Here is a 16,645-nt window from a genome sequence, read left to right on the forward strand (position 1 = left end):
GAGCTTGCTGGAAATGCAGACTCTCAAATCCCATTTCTGACCAGCTGAATCTGCATTTGCTAATTTCCTCCAGGTGATTCTAAGCACATTAAAATTTGGATGACACTTATTTGAATCATTTGGCAACTTGGAGCGAGATGGAGAAGTCCTGCATGGTGTGACTGGGTGTCACAAGGTAATGAACTTACACAAAAACCTTAATCCTAGTAAAAATTTTAAACAATTGCAACGAAATGATTGCAATTCTTAAATCCACCTGGGAAAAGCAAATGTGCAAGGATGAACAAGAAAATTCTGAAAACAAAACAGAAAAGGGAAATTAGCTCTATGAGCCACTAAATTTGGTAATAAAGGCTCAATTATAATACTGCAGTTTGCTCCCATGTCACGAGGTGTCATATCAATGTGAGAGTCCAGAAGGGACTCAGATATGAAGGGAATTTAGAAGATGGTAAAGAAGAGGATGGAGCCTCAACCAATGGGGCTGGAACAGTGGGCCATTTGGGAAAAATAGAGTGAGATTTTTACCTTCCACCTTCCACCCAAATAAATTTCCAGTGAAGAAAATATGTAGAACTTACAAATAAAACCTAAAGTTATTATAAAAAACATGGAATAATTTTAAAAATAAGTTCTGAATGGAGAAGGCATGTCACAAATCCCAAACGCCATAAAACACTTTACATTTCACTATGTAAAATTTGGCCACTTTTACATGGAAAAAAAAAATCCTATGAATTCAAAAAAATGAAGCTCAAACAGGGAAAACATCCAAAGATGTATTAAAATACTAAGTAATATATAAAGAATACTTACAAATCAATAGGAAAGAATATAAAAATATAAATATTGGGGCAAAGACTATAAAGAGGTAGTTCATGGAAAAACAAAAGTGATACATAAACATAGGCAAAGATACTTAACCCAACTCATAATGAAATATAAACTATAACAAGAAAATTTTATTTTTCATACAGAACAGCCACATTTAAAAAAAAATGCACTGTTTTGGTAAGGATGTGGGGAAAAGGTATTCATAGATTGTTGGACTGTCAATCGGATTATGTCATTGGAGGATGGTTTGTAGTAGTATCAAAATTAAAAATACACATATCCTTTGACTCAACAAAATCACAGGTACAATATGATTTTCTATGAAAACACTGTAGAAACAAAAGGTGGGATACACCTAAAATGACCAATCAAAAATAGGTAACACTAATATCATAGTTGATTTGAGATACATAAATGCGCTTGGTGTTTTTGCAGGAAAAGTGGAATTTGGATCATTTGCAGGAAAATGCACATTAGCAAGGGGGGGATGATAGTTTTTCTTTACACGATGAAATGTGAACTGTGTTGGTGACTGAAGAGGGAGAAAGACAAATAACATAATAAAAAGATGGACTGTAAGAGATAAAAATGCATTAATCATGCAGTCTTAGCGTAAGAAGAGAAAAGGGATCTGCTCAGAAATAATTGAAATATAATTATAAAAGCTGGAATGATTACTTTTAAGTGTTTGCAGGTGGTAAAGAAAACCAATGTTCAGCTTGTAATTATGAAGAAAATGGGATATATATAATTTCAAAATGTTCTTTATATCCATAACTCTTACACATGAAGATACACAAATATTTTATGGCCAGATGAGACAGGAAACTTGGAATATAGACAGAAATCAACGCCTCAGAAGTCATAACAATGGAGGTAAGAGGCCTTCAGAAATCAGTCTACTGTGGCCAGTGGTAAAGTGTCTGATGTGGTGAGAGGAAGCCTGAATTCCCAGCTCAGTGCTGGGTATACTCGAGTCTAATGGGGGTATGGGGTTGTTACATTGAGTGATCCCAAGTACCAAGTTCCATCTAGTTCCTAATGTATCTGGGAGAAGACCCACATGTCTAAGAGGGCTGGGTTTTCAGCCACTCTGCCAACCTGAGTGAATCCACTGGACCAGCTTGCCAGTGGATTCTCAGCCCTGGATTCTTGACAATCCTGGCCTTGGTCCTGGGGAGGTGGAGAATTGGGTGTTAACTCTCTTCCCTCCACTCCTGCTTCTGGATTTTCCATGTCCTACCCACTTCCCTGTCGGAGGAGCTGTGAGAATTCCTGGTCAAGGACCTCTCAGTATCAGATGCAGTTAGTATTAGGGCAGAGAACCAGATAACTTAAGGTTACAGCAGATGCTGTGAATTTACCTGCTAGCAACTTACAGAAGCTGACTCCCAGGTCCTTTTTGGGGTAAGAGGTACCACATCATATAGCATGCAACTTGTGCTGAGAATCTAGCCTGGACCTACTAGAAGTCCTTTAATATAACTAGCGGTGGCTCATGCCTATAATCCCAGCACTTTGGGAGGCTGAGGCAGGTGTTATCACGAGGTCAAGAGATTGAGACCATCTTGGCCTCTACTAAATCTCGTTTCTACTAAAAATACAAAAATTAGCCCCGTCTCTACTAAAAATACAAAAATTAGCCCCGTCTCTACTAAAAATACAAAAATTAGCTGGGCGTGGTGGTGCATGCCTGTAGTCCCAGCTACTCAGCAGGCTGAGGCAGGAGAATTGCTTGAACCCCAGAGGCAGAGGTTGCAGTGAGCCAAGATCGCACCACTGCACTCCAGCCTGGTGACAGAGTGAGGCTCCATCGCAAAATTAATAATAATAATAATAATAATAATAATAATAATCTGCAATCTTTACAACTAGAAGATCCCTTAGGAAATGAAACTTTACATCTTAAAGTGCTTCATCTATTTTAATGATATTTTAAAGAAGATCCTAGGATGTGGCCTTTGGTCTGATGTATTCTGCATCAAATATCATGAATGTGATAAAACATCCTAAAGCTGAACACAAACGCCTTGTAAAACAGCTTGGTGTGCAGCTTGGAGTTGCTCCTTAGTGCAGAAATTTATGGGATCAGACTCTTGGATTTATTTTTTCTGGTGTTTGTTTTGTTTTTGTATTTTACAGAACGTGCAGTGCCATCTGTGGCTGTCTTCCTGCTGGCAAGTCCTTTTCATTCCAAGCAAATAAGATTCCCTAAATTAGACAAAAAGGAAAAATCACAACAGAGTCCATAATTCTGAGAGGTGAATCACGGCAATTGCCTGGCATTCCGTGACCTTTAAATAAACCTTACCTCAGGTCTGGGGGCTACTTTTTCTACCTTGTAACTACTCTTCTAAAAATATTCCTAAGGACCATATAATGGTTTAGAAACAGGCTGTACTTATTAGCAAAGAGGGAAATAACTAGGAAGAAAAAAAGAGTGGCGGTTTCTAATAGAGCAGAACTGGTTTAAATCAAGTCAACTTAAATCATAATGTGTAAGTCTTTTGTTTACCTCATCCCCCTATAAAAATGTGTTCTTAAAGCCCCATGCTAGGTCCCAGTGCTTGGGGTGATCTTTCTCTACTGCCTGGTGTTTCTCAAACTCCAGTCAGGTGAAAATCACCTTCACATTTTTCTTGACATATACTGTAAAATCCAAGTATTATTTATTTACTTATTTTCGCAAATATGGTTAAATTTCTTATTTAAGTAAATATATTGATAAGACTTTACATCCCTACTAATTCTTTTTTTTTCTTTTTAATTATACTTTAAGTTCTAGGGTACATGTGCACAACGTGCAGGTTTGTTACATATGTATACATGAGCCATGTTGGTGTGCTGCACCCATTAACTCATCATTTACATTAGGTATATCTCCTAATGCTATCCCTCCCCCACCCCACCCACAATAGGACCCGGTGTGTGATGTTCCCCTTCTCGTGTCCAAGTGATCTCATTGTTCAGTTCCCACCTATGAGTGAGAATATGCAGTATTTGGTTTTCTGTTCTTGCGATAGTTTGCTGAGAATGATGGTTTCCAGCTGCATCCATGTCCCTACAAAGGACATGAACGCATCCTTTTTAATGGCTGCATAGTATTCCATGGTATATATGTGCCACATTTTCTTTTTTTTTTTTTTTTTGAGACGGAGTCTCGCTCTGTCGCCTGGGCTGGAGTGCAGTGGCCGGATCTCAGCTCACTGCAAGCTCCGCCTCCCGGGTTTACGCCATTCTCCTGCCTCAGCCTCCGAAGTAGCTGGGACTACAGGTGCCCGCCACCTCGCCCGGCTAGTTTTTTGTATTTTTAGTAGAGACGGGGTTTCACCGTGTTAGCCAGGATGGTCTCGATCTCCTGACCTCGTGATCCACCCGTCTCGGCCTCCCAAAGTGCTGGGATTACAGGCTTGAGCCACCGTGCCCGGCCTATGTGCCACATTTTCTTAATCCAGTCTGTCACTGATGGACATTTGGGTTGATTCCAAGTCTTTGCTATTGTGAATAGTGCCGCAATAAACATACGTGTGCATATGTCTTTATAGCAGCATGACTTATAACCCTTTGGTTATAAGTAATGGGATGGCTGGATCGAATGGTATTCCTAGTTCTAGAGCCTTAAGGAATCGCCACATTGTTTTCCACAATGGTTGAACTAGTTTACAGTCTCACCAACAGTGTAAAAGTGTTCCTATTCTTCCACATCCTCTCCAGCACCTGTTGTTTCCTGGTTTTTTAATGATTGCCATTCTAACTGGTGTGAGATGGTATCTTATTGTGGTTTTGATTTGCATTTCTCTGATGGAGAGTGATGATGAGCATTTTTTCATGTGTCTGTTGTCTGTGTGAATGTCTTATTTTGAGAAGTGTCTGTTTATATCCTTTGCCCACTTTCTGATGGGGTGGTTTTTTTCTTGTAAATTTGATTGAGTTCTTTATAGGTTCTGGATATTAGCCCTTTGTCAGATGAGTAGATTGCAAAAATTTTCTCCCATTCTGTAGGTTGCCTGTTCACTCTAATGGTAGTTTCTTTTGCTGTGCAGAAGCTCTTTAGTTTAGTTAGATCCCATTTGTCAATTTTGGCTTTTGTTGCCATTGCTTTTGGTGTTTTAGACATGAAGTCCTTGCCCATGCCTATGTCCTGAATGGTATTACCTAGATTTTCTTCTAGGGTTTTTATGGTTTTAGGTCTAACATTTAAGTTTCTAATCCATCTTGAATTAATTTTCGTATAAGGAGTAAGGAAAGGATCCAGTTTCAGCTTTCTACTTACGGCTAGCCAATTTTCCCAGCACCATTTATTAAATAGGGAATCCTTTCCCCATTTCTTGTTTTTGTCAGGTTTGTCATAGATCAGATGGCTATAGATGTGTGGTATTATTTCTGAGGGCTCTGTTCTGTTCCATTGGTCTATATCTCTGTTTTGGTACCAGTACTATGCTGTTTTGGTTACTGTACCCTTGTAGTATAGTTTGAAGTCAGGTAGCGTGATGCCTCCAGCTTTGTTCTTTTGGCTTAGGATTTTCTTGGCAATGCGGGCTCTTTTTTGGTTCCATAGGAACTTTAAAGCAGTTTTTTTCCAATTCTGTGAAGAAAGTCATTGGTAGCTTAATGGGGATGGCATGGAATCTATAAATTACCTTGGGCAGTATGGCCATTTTCACAATATTGATTCTTCCTATCCATGAGCATGGTATGTTCTTCCATTTGTTTGTGTCCTCTTTGATTTCACTGAGCAGTGGTTTGTAGTTCTCCTTGAAGAGGTCCTTTACATCCCTTGTAAGTTGGATTCCTAGATATTTTATTCTCTTTGAAGCAATTGTGAATGGAAGTTCATTCATGATTTGGCTCTCTGTTTGTCTGTTACTGGTGTATATGAATGCTTGTGATTTTTGCACATTAATTTTGTATCCTGAGACTTTGCTGAAGTTGCTTATCAGCTTAAAGAGATTTTGGGCTGAGACAATGGGGTTTTCTAAATATACAATCATGTCATCTGCAAACAGGGACAATTTGACTGCTTCTTTTCCTAACTGGATACCCTTTATTTCTTTCTCTTGCCTGATTGCCCTAGCCAGAACTTCCAACATTATGTTGAATAGGAGTGGTGATAGAGGGCATCCCTGTCTTGTGCCAGTTTTCAAAGGGAATGCTTCTAGTTTTTGCCCATTCAGTATGATATTGGCTGTGGGTTTGTCATAAATAGCTCTTATTATTTTGAGATATGTTCCATCAATACCGAATTTACTGAGAGTTTTTAGCATGAAGCGCTGTTGAATTTTGTCAAAGGCCTTTTCTGCATCTATTGAGATAATCATGTGGTTTTTGTCTTTGGTTCTGTTTATATGCTGGATTACATTTATTGATTTGCATATGTTGAATCAGCCTTGCATCCCAGGGATGAAGCCTACTTATCATGGTGGATAAGCTTTTTGATGTGCTGCTGGGTTTGGTTTGCCAGTGTTTTATTGAGGATTTTTGCATCGATGTTCATCAGGGATATTGGTCTAAAATTCTCTTTTTTTGGTGAATCTCTGTCGGGCTTTGGTATCAGGATGATGTTGGCCTCATAAAATGAGTTAGGGAGGATTCCCTCTTTTTCTATTGATTGGAATAGTTTCAGAAGGAATGGTATCAACTCCTCCTTGTACCTCTGGTACAATTCGGCTTGAATCCATCTGTTCCTGAACTTTTTTTGGTTGGTAGGCTATTAATTATTGCTTCAATTGCAGAGCCTGCTTATTGGTCTATTCAGGGATTCAACTTCTTCCTGGTTTAGTCTTGGGAGAGTGTAAGTGTCCAGGAAATCATCCATTTCTTCTAGGTTTTCTAGTTAATTTGCGTAGAGGTGTTTATAGTATTCTCTGATGGTAGTTTGTATTTCTGTGGGGTCCGTGGTGATATCCCCTTTATCATTTTTTATTGCATCTATTTGATTCTTCTCTCTTTTCTTCTTTATTTGTCTTGCTAGCGGTCTATCAATTTTGTTGATCTTTTCAAAAAAGCAGCTCCTGGATGCACTGATTTTTTGGAGGGTTTATTGTGTCTCTATCTCCTTCAGTTCTGCTCTCATCTTAGTTATTTCTTGCCTTCTGCTAGGTTTTGAATGTGTTTGCTCTTGCTTCTATAGTTCTTTTAATTGTGATGCTAGGGTGTCATTTTAGATCTTTCCTGCTTTCTCTTGTGGGCATTTAGTGCTACAAATTTCCCTCTACACACTGCTCTAAATGTGTCCCAGAGATTCTGGTATGTTGTATCTTTGTTCTCATTGGTTTCAAAGAACATCTTTATTTCTGCCTTCATTTTGTTATGTACCCAGTAGTTGTTCAGGAGCAGGTTGTTCAGTTTCCATGTAGTTGAGCGGTTTTGATTGAGTTTCTTAGTTCTGAGTTCTAGTTTGATTGCACTGTGGTCTGAGAGACAGTTTGTTATAATTTCTGTTCTTTTACATTTGCTGAGGAGTGCTTTACTTCTAACTATGTGGTCAGTTTTGGAATAAGTGTGATGTGGTGCTGAGAAGAATGTATATTCTGTTGATTTAGGGTGGAGAGTTCTGTAGATGTCTAGTAGGTCCGCTTGGTGCAGAGATGAGTTCAATTCCTGGATATCCTTGTTAACTTTCTGTCTCGTTGATCTGTCTAATGTTGACAGTGGGGTGTTAAAGTCTCCCATTATTATTGTATGGGAGTCTAAGTCTCTAAGGACTTGCTTTATGGATCTGGGTGCTCCTACATTGGGTGCATATATATTTAGGATAGTTAGCTCTTCCTGATGAATTGATCCCTTTACCATTATGTAGTGGCCTTCTTTGTCTCTTTTGATCTTTTGATGGTTTAAAGTCTGTTTTATCAGAGACTTGGATTGCAACCCCTGCTTTTTTTCGTTTTCCATTTGCTTGGTAGATCTTCCTCCATCCCTTTATTTTGAGCCTATGTGTGTGTCTGCATGTGAGATGGGTCTCCTGAATACAGCAGACTGATGGGTCTTGACTCTTTATCCAATTTGCCAGTCTGTGTCTTTTAATTGGACCATTTAGTCCATTTACATTTAAGGTTAATATTGTTATGTGTGAACTTGATCCTGTCATTGTGATAGTAGCTGGTTATTTTGCTCGCTAGTTGATGCAGTTTCTTCCTAGCCTCGATGGACTTTACATTTTGACATGTTTTTGCAATGGCTGGTACCTGTTGTTCCTTTCCATGTTTAGTGCTTCCTTCAGGGTCTCTTGTAAGGCAGGCCTGGTGGTGACAAAATCTCTAAGCATTTGCTTGTCTGTAAAGGATTTTATTTCTCCTTCACTTATGAAACTTAGTTTGGCTGGATGAAATTCTGGGTTGAAAATTCTTTTCTTTGTTGAATATTGGCCCCCCACTCTCTTCTGGTTTGGAGAGTTTCTGCCGAGAGGTCTGCTGTTAGTCTGATGGGCTTCCCTTTGTGGGTAACCCGACCTTTCTCTCTGGCTGCCCTTAACATTTTTTCCTTCATTTCAACTTTGGTGAATCTGACAATTATGTGTCTTGGAGTTGCTCTTCTGGAGGAGTATCTTTGTGGCATTCTCTGTATTTCCTGAATTTGAATGTTGGCCTGCCTTACTAGGGAAGTTCTCCTGGATGATATCCTGCAGAGTGCTTTCCAACTTGGTTCCATTTTCCCTGGCACTTTCAGGCACACCAATCAGACATAGATTTGGTCTTTTCACATAATCCCATGTTTCTTGGAGGCTTAGTTCATTTCTTTTTACTCTTTTTTTCTCTGCACTTTTCTCACTTCATTTCATTCATTTGATCTTCAGTCGCTGATACTCTTTCTTCCAGATGATCAAGTCAGTTACTGAAGCTTGTGCATTTGTCACGTAGTTCTCGTGTTATGGTTTTCACCTCTATCAGTTCTTTTAAGGACTTCTCTACATTGGTTATTCTAGTTCGCCATTCATCAGATCTTTTTTCAAAAGTTTCTTTGCGCTGGTTACATAGTTCCTCCTTTAGCTCTGAGAAGTTTGATTGACTGAAGCCTTCTTCTCTCGACTTCATTCTCTGCCCAGCTTTGTTCCGTTGCTGGTGATGAGCTGTGTTCCTTGGAGGGGGAGATGTGCTCTGATTCTTTGAATTTCCAGCTTTTCTGCACTGCTTTTTCCCCATCTTTGTGGTTTTATCTGCCTTTGGTCTTTGATGATGCTGACGTACTGATGGGGTTTTGGTACGGGTGTCCTTTCTCTTTGTTAGTTTTCCTTCTAACAATCAGGACCCTCAGCTGTAGGTCTGTTGGAGTTTGCTTGAGGTCCACTCCAGACCCTGTTTGCCTGGGTATCAGCAGCAGAGGCTGCAGAAGATAGAATATTGCTGAACAGCAAGTGTTGCTGTCTGATTCTTGCTCTGGAAGCTTCGTCTCAGGGGTATACTCTGCCGTGTGAGGTGTCAGTCTGCACCTAGTGGGGGATGTCTGCCAGTTAGGCTACTCAGGGATTAGGGACCCACTTGAGCAGGCAGTCTGTCCGTTCTCAGATCTCAACCTCCATGCTGGGAGATCCACTGCTCTCTTCAAAACTGTCAGACAGGGGCATTTACCTCTGCCAAGGTTTCTGCTGCTTTTTGCCTACTGAGTAATTCTATTGCCTGTCAAGGCACTAACCTGAAGCCTGTTCTCTCTTATAAGGTGAAATACAGTCATGGGAGAGGTGTTAAAGGCATGCCAGAACCAAATAGACTTTCTCTTTTACAAAATCATAAGGGCTGAAAGACAAATGAACAGGAAATGACTTGCTTTGTATGTTACATGAGGCCATGTCTCTTTGCTCCCATAATCGTGACCCCCTAGCTACATGTTGCACTGCTCCAGAAGCCAGAGACTGCACTACAAATGACATCTGTTGGAGTGGTGCAGTGTGCAACCTGACCAACCATAAATATCCCTCATTTTAGAAAACACTGATTGATAGAGCCCAAAGGGCACTGGAGAGGTAACAAATAGCTTAGTCAGTAGTGTTACAGAAGAGAAAAAGAATCTTATTACATAGAGACAGCATACCTTAGAACCTATTTTCTGTTTTTATCATTTAACATGATCTCAGACAGTAGAAAGACACATACGGGAGCAGAAAGATCACAAGACCTATGGGTAGATGTCTTCACTTCTAATTTCCATTCTAACACCAAGTTCCTACAAAACAAACATCCTGGTATAGGTATGAATTGACTAGCCCTGGTTGATCACCAAGATCCCTTTAAGGCCATATGATTCCTTACTCTTCACAGCAAGGCACCTGTTATATTTTCAGAAAAGCACAGCCCTCATTTTAAAGCAGCATCTTTTTCTATCTTTCAAAGTAGGTTAGCAGCCGATTCAAAACACTGAGCAATAATTTGACATCTTCCTCAAATTGAGGTTCCTTCCTGGCATGCAGCCCCTTCCATAAGGAGGTGCTTTCACTGGAACCACCGAGTCCTGCCTCACACCACAAATGTGTTGTTCATTTGTTTGTTTCAAGTCTGCTTTTCCAGTTGCAAATAGGCAGATCAGTTCTCCTGAGATTTAGGTAAAAACGTCTCCTCTATCTGGGTGAGCTTCCTTATAAAATGGCCAGAGAGCCCTGTCTCTTTGTAAGCTTGATGGTACAGCCTTTCTATTTCTGATTCCACTACCTAAAGGCTTCACTGTTTCTCTTAAACCATGTTTTGGGCAGTATTTGGGTATTCCGTTTTTTCTTTTGGTAACCTTATTTACCAAAGGGACCCTTTTATTTGGTGAGTGATTCTCAACCTTGGTCACATACTGGACACTCCTGGGGAGGGGGGTTTACAGGTTTACATCACACACACCCATGTCCCCCCCATCCCCCCAAGGGTCTGATTTGGTCTGTCAGGGGTTTAGGACTAGATATTGGGATTTTTCTTTTTAAAAAACAATCATTCAGATGGCATCCTTTCCCTTTCACTCTCCCAAAGGAAGAGAAGAGTGATCGTCAGTGGCAAAAGGCAACTGCCGAGAAGCACCCCCAAGAGCCAGCTTCATGCTCAGGAGTGAATGCTGAGCCTCCTCCTCGTGGTTTCTGGTGCTCCACAAGTTCAGAGAAACCTCTCTGGTAAGAAACTGTAGAAGTGGTGCATGGAAGTGTTACCAGAAAGCGTTCCTGAGCCAGACCCCCAGAGAGGCTTCTTGGATCTTACACAAGATCCAAGAATTTAGGGTGCATCTGTAAAGTGAAAGCAAGTTTATTAGCTTACTAGTCTGTTTTCACGCTGCTGATAACGACATACCTGAGACTGGGTAATTTATACAGGAAAGAGGCTTAATGGACTCACAGTTCCACATGGCTGGGGGAGCCTCACAATCATGGCAGAAGGCAAGGAGGAGCAAGTCACATCTTACATGGATGGTGGCAGGCAAAGAGAGAGCTTGTGCAGGGAAACTCCCCTTTATAAAACCATCAGATCTTATGAGACTTATTCACCATCATGACAACAGCATGGAAAGACCTGCCCCCATGATTCAATCACCTCCCCCCAGGTCCCTCCCAAAACACGTGGGAATTCAAGATGCGACTGGGGTGGAGACACAGTCAAATTGTATCAATTAGGAAAGTAAAGGAATAAAAGAATAGCTGCTTCATAAAGCAGCCCCAAGGGCTGCTGGTTGCCCATTTTTATGGTTATTTCTTGATTACATGCTAAACAAGGGGTGGATTATTCATGCCTCCCCTTTTTAGGCCCTATAGGGTAACTTCCTGACATTGCTGTGGCATTTATAAACAGTCATGGTGCTGGCGGGAGTGTAGCAGTGAGGCTGACCAGAAGTCAATCTCATTGCCATCTTGGTTTTGATGGTTTTAGCTGGCTTCTTTACTGCAACCAGTTTTATCAGCAAAGTCTCTATGAGCTGTATGTTATGCCAATTGCCTATTTCATCCTGTGACCAAATGCCCTAACCTCCTGGGAATGCAGCCCAGTAGGTCTCAGCTTTATTTACCCAGCCCCTATTAGAGATGGAGTTGCTCTGGTTCAGACACCTCTGACAGAAGTATAGTCTTAATCAGGATTTTAAAAAGCTCCCCAGGTAGTTCTAAAGTGCTTCCAAGATTGAGAAGCACTACACACGATTAGAGCTTTTAAATTGCAGTGGTAAGTCACCTGGGAACCATGCTAAAAAACACAAATGCTGATTCAGTCAGTATGGGGTGGGGGCCTGAGAGTCTGCATTTCTAAAAAGCTTTCAGGTAGACCCAATGCTGCTTGTCGAGGACCAAACTTCCAAGGTACTGGATGAGATAATCTACTTCCAAATGTCCTCTAGTCAAGCCACGACTCACGAGCTCTCACGTTATTTTTCTTCCTGTCCTAACCCTACACAGACTGAAGTACCTCATGTTATTTACAGGTAGGAAGGCATTTTTGTATATACACTGTTTTGTTTTTAAATATCTGATAGCAACGAATCTTATTCTAGTCAAACATGAAATATTACCGGAAAAGTACAAAACCCCAAAGTCCAAATGTGGAATGATGACCTCAGGCTCACAAAACCAGAGTGCAATGGCTGATGTGGGGGATGCGCTTAGAACCTGAGTTGGTATGGAACTTCAACTGAAGCCACTGAGAATTCAGTAGGTGCAGAAAGAAGCCTTCTTGGTGCTTCCTTTATCTGACAAAAAGCAGAGATCTCTGGAAAAATGAGGCTGCCATACTTCCTCTTACAGGTGGCTTTTACTCCCAGGAAGAAGATCAAGAAACCTACCGTAAGTCTTCTCTCCAGGGAAGTTTTATGGCCATGAATGCGATGCAGAGATCACTCAGGCCTGTATGAACAAGCACCATCACAAACTCTTCATCTCTCATTTGTTCTTCTAGAAACCCGTGTATTCTTCCTATGGAGGCCTTTTCCCCCACCGCCTCTTTTCCCTACTAAACTGGGCATATAAGTTTCTAGCTTTAGCTACTTACTGAGTTTCTTCTTTTCGAAGCTCCTATATGCATATACATAAGGTCCCCCTGCCCATCTGTTAATCTGTCTTTTATCAGTTTGATTTGCAGGCCCCCAGGTACTGAACTGAACAGGACAGAGGAAAACTTTTTCCTCCCTGACACTGAGCAACTGGAGGCTGCTGTTAAGTAACCTTCCCTCATTTCTACATCTGTCCTCCGTCCCTCCTTCTAGCCCCTCAACCCACATTATGTCTCATGTTCCTATTCACCTAAAAGAAAAAAGGAAAATCAATATTATTTAAATAAACCTCTGCCTTATAGTTTGTAAACTGTTTTCTGTCGTTTGTTTTGTTTTGTTTTGAGACAGAGTCTTGCTCTGTCACTCAGGCTGGAGTGCAGTGGCACCATCTCAGCTTGCTCTGTTACTCAGGCTGGAGTGCAGTGGCACCATCTCAGCTCAGTGTAACCTCTGCTTCCCAGGTTCAAGCAATTATCCTGCCTCAGACTCCTGAGTAGCTGGGATTACAGGCACGTGCCACCACACCCAGCTAATTTTTGTATTTTTAGTCGAGACAGGATTTCACCATGTTGGTCAGGCTGGTCTTGAACTCCTGACCTCGTGATCCGCCCACCTCAGCCTCCCAAAATGCTGGCATTACAGATGTGAGCCACCGAACCCGGTCAACTGTTTTCTGTCCTTGTAATTGGTGTAATGACAATTGGATTAACACTTCACCTTCTGGACACTGGGTAAGGACTCTCCAAGTATAAGTGGAAATTTTTCTGCAAATGGATCTCATGTTACCATAGCACAGGCCTACTGTAATACCAGAGTTACAGAATTTGGACTTGAACATCAAATACTAACAGATATGTTCCCTGTACACATTTTCATAAATCAATCAAAAGAATCCTGTAATCCCAGCACTTTGGGAGGCCAAGGCAGGTGGATCACCTGAGGTTAGGAGTTCAAGACCAGTCTGTTCAACACGGTGAAATCCTGCCTCTACAAAAATACAAAAATTAACTGGGCATGATGGCGGGTGCCTGTAATCCCAGCTACTCAGAAGGCTGAGGCAGAATTGCTTGAACCTGGGAGGAGGAGGTTGCAGTGAGCTGAGATGGTGCCATTGTACTCCACCCTGGGCAACTGGGCAATACTCTTTTTTTTTTTTTTCTTGAGACAAAAGAAAAAAGAAACTGTCACCCACAAAGCATGATTTTTTAAAAATAAAGGAACTAAAACTCTTAACAAAATAGATAAGATCTTATCTCACAGATCTTAACAAACAAGTTTCTAATTAAGTAATAATACATAGGAACTCATATTGGCCCAAGGTAGGATCTAGAGGTTTTAGAAACTAGTCTCTCAGCCCTGACTTAGACCACAGGTGCTCACAGCCTCAGGTAGTAGGTCCCTTTGACAGCGGAAGGACTCCTGCATTGCAAAGATCATTCATGGTATTTGTCTACTTGGGCATTCGGAGGAATTTATTTGAGAGATCTCTGTTCCTCTGTGGCCCCGACATATCTTTTCTCCTCTTGTATTTTCACTCTTACTTTTCTTCTTTCAGCATTAGGAATGCTTTCCTTTGTTCAGGCCAGCCCATGAGGAAAAGCTAGCCTGCTGTGTCATCTTAACATTCATAAAAGGAAATTCTTCATATGTGCCCTTGGCACACAGCACCCCGCGTCAGTTCTAGGAATCCATGTGTGAGGAACAAAGAGGATTGTTTCGTCTGTAAATGGGCTATTCTGACAACAGGGCAATTTTGGCTTCTCTCTAAGCTTCACAAAGCTTTGCAGCACAACCCTGGCAAGGAATCACGATGACAATAGCTGATCTGAAGCCACACACACCATGTGCGGGGCGGGAACATGATTAAAGCAATCAAATGCACAAGGTTTAGAGAATGAACTGTGTCAAGTTTGTAGGGGGAGATGATTTGGAAGTCTTTACTCAACGTTCAAGCATTATAGCAACATGTATCTAATATAATAATAACCATTATTATTAATATTATTGTAGCTAAACTTTAACACTTGCTACATGCTGGTGATTAAACACGTCAGATTTAAACACATCACTTTAAATAGAATTCCACGAGTTAGGTCTTATCTCCATTTAGGAAATGGGGAAACTGAGGAATGAGGTTATGAAAACTGCCCAAGGTTAATCTGCTGGTGAGAGGCAGGGATGGTGCTGGAATCCAGGCCTCCTAGCCGTTGCTTCCTGCCTCATCTTCTTCCTGTTTTTAGCATCAGCAACATCACATGTTGCCTGGAGACCCACTGAATGCTGGATTTGGAGGTCACTTAGAGGTTACACTCCCCTCCCCTTCTTCACCTTATGGGTGAAAAAGCAGAGACTTGGACAGGTCACTTGAGTTGCCCAAGGCCAATTTAGGTGGAGCTAGGAGTATGACCTAAGTCTCCTGAGATACAGCTTGATAGGCTGTCTGCCACCCAGGGTTATGTGTATACTCTTTCATCCAATTAATTTTTCAGCCAACAGTTACATCCTTTCATTTGAGCCCTGTGCTTTCAAATTACATGTCTTATCACTCAAAGAGGTGGGACTAAATCCACAGAGTTTTGCAAGCTTAAAGGTATCTCTTAAAGATCTCGAAGCCTACAGTACAGTATTATTCATGTCAATACAGAGCCAGGAGATGGATCTCTATATTGCTTTAGGTAAATCTCTTCTTAAATTAAAACACAGGCTATGTTACAGCAAGTCATTGAGAGTCATAAGAGGCAAAAGTGAGAAAGTGAATTGATCAAATCACCCTCAGTCATGGCGCAGACATCAGTTTAGGCAAGTCATCATTTAACCTAATTGAAGAGTTAATAGTTCCTACATTCTTCAACTTGTTTATTTCTGGCCCTGAGTACTTCAGATGTGCTGCCCTGAGAACTCCATACTCACAACATTCCTTTGACCTTTCTTAATCCTCCAATGACATTACCAGTGAGGTTCTGTTATTAAATCCATTCCATAGTCCCAAGAGACCGAGGTTTAAAGAAATGAAGCAATGTGCCCGAGGTTGCTGGAGACTTTACCTGAATCCAGGTGATCCAGGTGCCAGGGGTCGGTGGCAGACGACATGGGGGAGAGGGTCAGCGGCGAGGCTCCGCAGTTGGACTCCACCAGCTCGCCCTGGATGTGGACGTGAGCCGAGGCGTTCGTCTGCCTCAGGGCAGCCTTGAGAGGGGCGATCTGGTTGAACTGGACTCTGGAGAGGCAACCAGTGAATCCTGGGGTATTGTATTTGTGAATCTCTTGGTCAATTTTCCCTGTTTCTAAAAGAAAGAAATGAAAATGTAATGCGACTGACCATAGTCCAGCTGTACAACATACCTGTCTTTGAATGCTTGTGTCCAAATCTTACATTTAGGTTTCAGTTTAAGATGTTACATTGTTTTAGGTGAAATACTAATGAGTCAATAAGACTTAGGGCTGCAGACTTGACTTTAAAGGAACCTTGTGTTAACAGAGAATATGGTAGGGTAAAAATAAGACTATATGCGATAAAATACATTTCTCAGTACCTTCTGGCTACTTCAGATGCTGCTGAAGCTCACCACAGTGACTTGGTTCTGACTGATTTTTCTCATCTTTTCTGATGCTTCCCTGACTCTCTTAACAAATTGAGTAAAACAGCCCTGCTCTGCCCTCCTAGCAAACTACGGTTCTGTTTTGTATCTCTTACTTATTTTCTTCTTCAGAAATCTTAAAACATAACAAAACAAAAATGAACAAGAATTCCAGTAGCCTGTACGTGAACATCTCCTTTCTTCAAAATCCAATCCCCTTGGAATTCTGAGATTTACGGAATCCCTGCTAGAGTCTGATGGAGGTTTTGGCAGTCAGGAAACTTTCCCAAACCAATCAC

General features: G+C 41.2%; 1 protein-coding gene and 1 non-coding gene across 2 annotated transcripts in view; both read right to left on the reverse strand.

Moving 5' to 3' along the window:
• CNTNAP2 (contactin associated protein like 2) overlaps positions 1-16,645 on the reverse strand; it is a 1,672,147-nt gene that overhangs the window by 23,965 nt on the left and 1,631,537 nt on the right. Inside the window, 1 exon segment of the mRNA XM_030933000.1 lies at positions 15,813-16,052. Coding sequence (XP_030788860.1) covers positions 15,813-16,052 — 240 coding nt within the window.
• On the reverse strand, positions 10,736-10,950 carry LOC115898531. The gene has a single exon (XR_004058245.1). It is a non-coding gene; the product is annotated as a small nucleolar RNA U3 (small nucleolar RNA).

Source organism: Rhinopithecus roxellana, chromosome 6 (genome assembly GCF_007565055.1).
Source record: "Rhinopithecus roxellana isolate Shanxi Qingling chromosome 6, ASM756505v1, whole genome shotgun sequence".
In the NCBI taxonomy this organism is placed as follows: Eukaryota; Metazoa; Chordata; class Mammalia; order Primates; family Cercopithecidae; genus Rhinopithecus; species Rhinopithecus roxellana.